The following is a 3,622-nucleotide window of genomic DNA, read 5'->3' on the forward strand; positions in this document are numbered from 1 at the left end:
ACGCGTATAAAGTTTTTCCCAAGTAGGTCCGTCAACGTTTTTCGCAGGTAAAGAAGCTCTTCCTTGTTCATGCCGTAGAGTGGACCATACGGTGGTGGCTCTTCGACACCGTTTCGGTCACGTTTCAGAGGGATCTTATGGTCGATTCCTGGTCTATGCGGAGGCAGCTGGTCGGCTAGCTGTTGGCTAAAAGCGGCCAACCATCGCCAGTAGTGTTTCGGTAGCTTATCCTTTGGGTTAATATGCTTCTTAGGGCGGAGTGCTCTCTCGATGTCGTCTAGTGAAACCTTGCCGATTCGCAGGCGATCTGCGCCCGATACGCTCTGCATAAGATGTTGGATGTATGATGCCTCGGCCCGCGCAACGCGTAGTCTCTTTACTCCAATAGGCCCAATAGTGCGATCCGCGCGGTTCCAACATCTAGTTCGCTCTCCAGACTTCGTGAAGATGTCTAGGTATCCTTTCTTTGCCGAATATCGTCCGTTCACTTCGTGTAGCCATGGGTCCCCAAGTATCATACTATCGCTTTGCGGTTCGATAATATACGCGAATACCCGGCCTTGTTGCTGGCCGTGGACATCGAGGTCGAAATGGGTAACATGGGTGATTTGGTACTGATTCGGCACCACTCCGTCAAGGATTCGTGGCCGTATCTTAATACGCGGGAGGTCAAACGCCTGAACTAAGGACTCATTCACTGTTGCATAACAGCGGCAACCGCTGTCGACAAGAGCTTGTGTAAATTGAATTCCATTCACTCTAGCATCGACTATAAACGGTAGTGTCTCACGTTCTAGTAGCTTTTCGACCCCCTTTCGCTCCTGCTCGCGGCTTAGAACAGGAGCTACTCTTTTTCCGAATTGTCCTCGGTGGTCACACTCTCGTCGTCGGAAGTCGTTAGATCTAGGTCACTCGTAGGCTTCGACCTCTTCACTTTAACTGTGCGCCCCTTTTCTTTCTTGCTCGAGGAAGTAGCGATACGCGCACTATTCGGCCGTTGTGCTGGTAGTAACGCGCACCTCGCGATAAGGTGTCCAGATCTCCCGCATCGTAAGCATTTCCCTTCGGCCCGTCGCTGATCTATCTCGTCCTGGCTGACCCATTGAGCTTGCTTCGGTGTTCCACTTTCGGGTCGGCGGTGTTTCGTGTGTGGTTCGGCACGGTTTACCGACACGGTCGGTGCCCAATCCATTTCGTCGCTATTCTGCCTAGTCGAGCGCGGACGACGTGTTCGTTCCTCTCTGTTGATATTAAGGGCATCTATATCCGAGCTGATCTCGTGGAGCCGGGAGATTAGGCCCGACGAGGTAGCAGGGATACCTCGATTCATTAACGCGTTCGTCATGGTCTTATTGAGCGCGCTAAGAAGGATCTGCCTTTTTGCTTCGTCGTGCCATTCAAGAGCGTCTGCATCCGCGAACTCCTTCTCTAGTCGGGGAAGGAATCTAGAAAAGCTCATATCCTCTGGTTGTCGAATCTGGTGGAGTCGTCTTGCTGCGCGTGCCTTAATATTCGGGTCTCCGTAGATACTCTCAAGGAAATCGAGCAAGGCCTGCGGTTCGCCAGTGTTTCGGCGGAGTTTCACAAAGGTTCCAGTGTTCTTCCATGCTAGCTTCTCTAGTCTAGAGAATACGTAGATAAATTGATCCTGGGGAGAACCAATAGCTTCGCCGTCCACGCTAAGCTTGTTCTCAATCGAAATTCGCCAGGTTGGCCAGTCGCTCGTGCTTCCACCGAATGGTTTTGGGTCTGGTAGGCGTGGCTTCGGTCGGTGAATCGTCTCAGTTCGGGGGGAATCGGCACCGATTCGGCGGCCGATCGCGCTGGTGTCGCCTGCTCTTCGTTCGTTGTGGTCGTCGTTGCGGCTGGTGAGGCCTGCTGCTCCAGCATTGCCTCGAGGCGACGCATCCGCTCCTCTTGAGCAGCATCTTGCTGGTGACGCCGCTCCCTTTCTTCGTTCTGCATAGCCTGGGTCTGTGCTATCTGCTGTAGCAGCGTTCGCGCCCACCCGGGAGGGCTTGTCGATTCCTGTTGCTGCATTGCTGCTAGGGGTTACGTAGCGTGCCGGTAATGCTTCGGTCGCTTTTCGTCCAATGTTCTAATATGCCTAGGAATTGGGATCTTCTAGGGCTTTCTAATACGTCTCGAGCGCTAAGAGATCTATGCGCGAGGATTCCGTTCCGATGTGTGTTCGTCGCTGAATCGCTGGGGATTCAGGGGTGTTTCCAATGAGTGCCTAGGTCGCTTTCCTAGGGCTTTTCCAATGACCAATGATACTTCTGGGTGTAGAAGGAAGCTTTTTGTATGTGAAGGGCTGAAGCAAGACTTAGATTCAATCTAACTAGGCCAACATGCTGTTTACAAAAAGCTTAAGGAGGGGAAGTTAATCCCGCGCGTTCCCCACGTCAACATACCAAGGTCCCGTGATACACGTGACCAACATCGGGCACTGGCCCGTGACAGGTTTTACGATCCTTAAGAAACAGTCTTTGACTACCTTATATTATTGACTTGGCCCCGTTTCTCCTACCTGATTGATAGACCTCTATCCTGACTTATAGAGTATATCCTTATATTCGTTATAGTTTCGCTTACCTTTCGCTAGTGTTCCTATAGTATTTAATAAAGCGCTTTAAGTTTCTTAATTCGTATAGATACTACTAGGATCTCTCTATAAGAAGATGTCGATATGAGTAGGTGCATAAGCCTATGCTATCGAATTTGACAGAATGCGACGGAACGTCCACGTGACGACGATCTTTAACGATTGATATCAACAGATTGCACACATAACGAAAGAGCTTCAACACTCTATTTCTTCTGATTTCTATAAGATTCTAGTCTAACGTATTGCCTTGATTTCATGAAGTTATAAATATTGCCTGTTTTCTATAGCTAGTTGAATCAAGTTTAATGATTGTGATAAAGTTAGAGCATTCTTCTATTATAAGTTAACTTCCGATTCTAAGCCGAATCGTACGACCTGACCTGACCTATACGATTCTTCGCCAATCGTATACTAATTTGACTAACCGTGTACACTCGCTTGCTTATACACGCCGAAGGATTTATACTAACCCCGTAAATCCGATAGTTATAAGCCCGATCGCTGCAGCCTGTTGCTAAAGCTTTCGGATTCACTCTTCTCTGATCTATCTCTTACTTTCGTCTTACCTATCTATCACTTTCGCTTTATAAGTAATAGATTCGACTAATATTCAAGCTACCTGGCTTAACTACCCTTTAAAGTACTACGCGCATTAGATCCTGTAATATACTGCTGTGTAAGACTATACACTATCGAATAGTGTGTGGAAATATACTAATCCTAACGAACAGCCTGCTACGCCTCCGCAGGAGCTAATAAAGCTATAGATATCTGTCGACATGAGTGGGTGTATAAGCCTATGCTATCGAACTTGACAGAATGCGACGGAACGTCTACGTGACGATAATCTTCAACGATTAACATCAACAACTTGTATATATAACGAAAGAGCTTCAACACTCTATTTCTTCTGATTTCTATAAGATTCTAGTCTGACGTATTGCCTTAATTTTATGAAGTTATAAATACTGCCTGTTTTCTATAGCTAGTTGAATCAAGTTTAATGATTATAAT

At 47.6% G+C, this 3,622-nt stretch overlaps 1 protein-coding gene across 1 annotated transcript; it reads right to left on the minus strand.

Annotated features, from left to right (window-relative positions):
- Nucleotides 1–844: 844 nt before the first annotated feature.
- N7473_003169 (uncharacterized protein) lies at nt 845–2,040 on the minus strand (the record flags this gene model as incomplete). Its single annotated transcript, XM_057149109.1, is given in 2 exon segments — nt 845–1,622; nt 1,634–2,040. 2 exon segments carry the CDS (start codon nt 2,038–2,040, stop codon nt 845–847), a joined length of 1,185 nt encoding a protein of 394 aa, XP_057012763.1.
- Nucleotides 2,041–3,622: the final 1,582 nt, after the last annotated feature.

The sequence above is a fragment of the Penicillium subrubescens genome, assembly GCF_028828155.1.
Source record: "Penicillium subrubescens strain IBT 31985 chromosome Unknown utg000002l_segment0_segment0, whole genome shotgun sequence".
Taxonomy (NCBI): domain Eukaryota; kingdom Fungi; phylum Ascomycota; class Eurotiomycetes; order Eurotiales; family Aspergillaceae; genus Penicillium; species Penicillium subrubescens.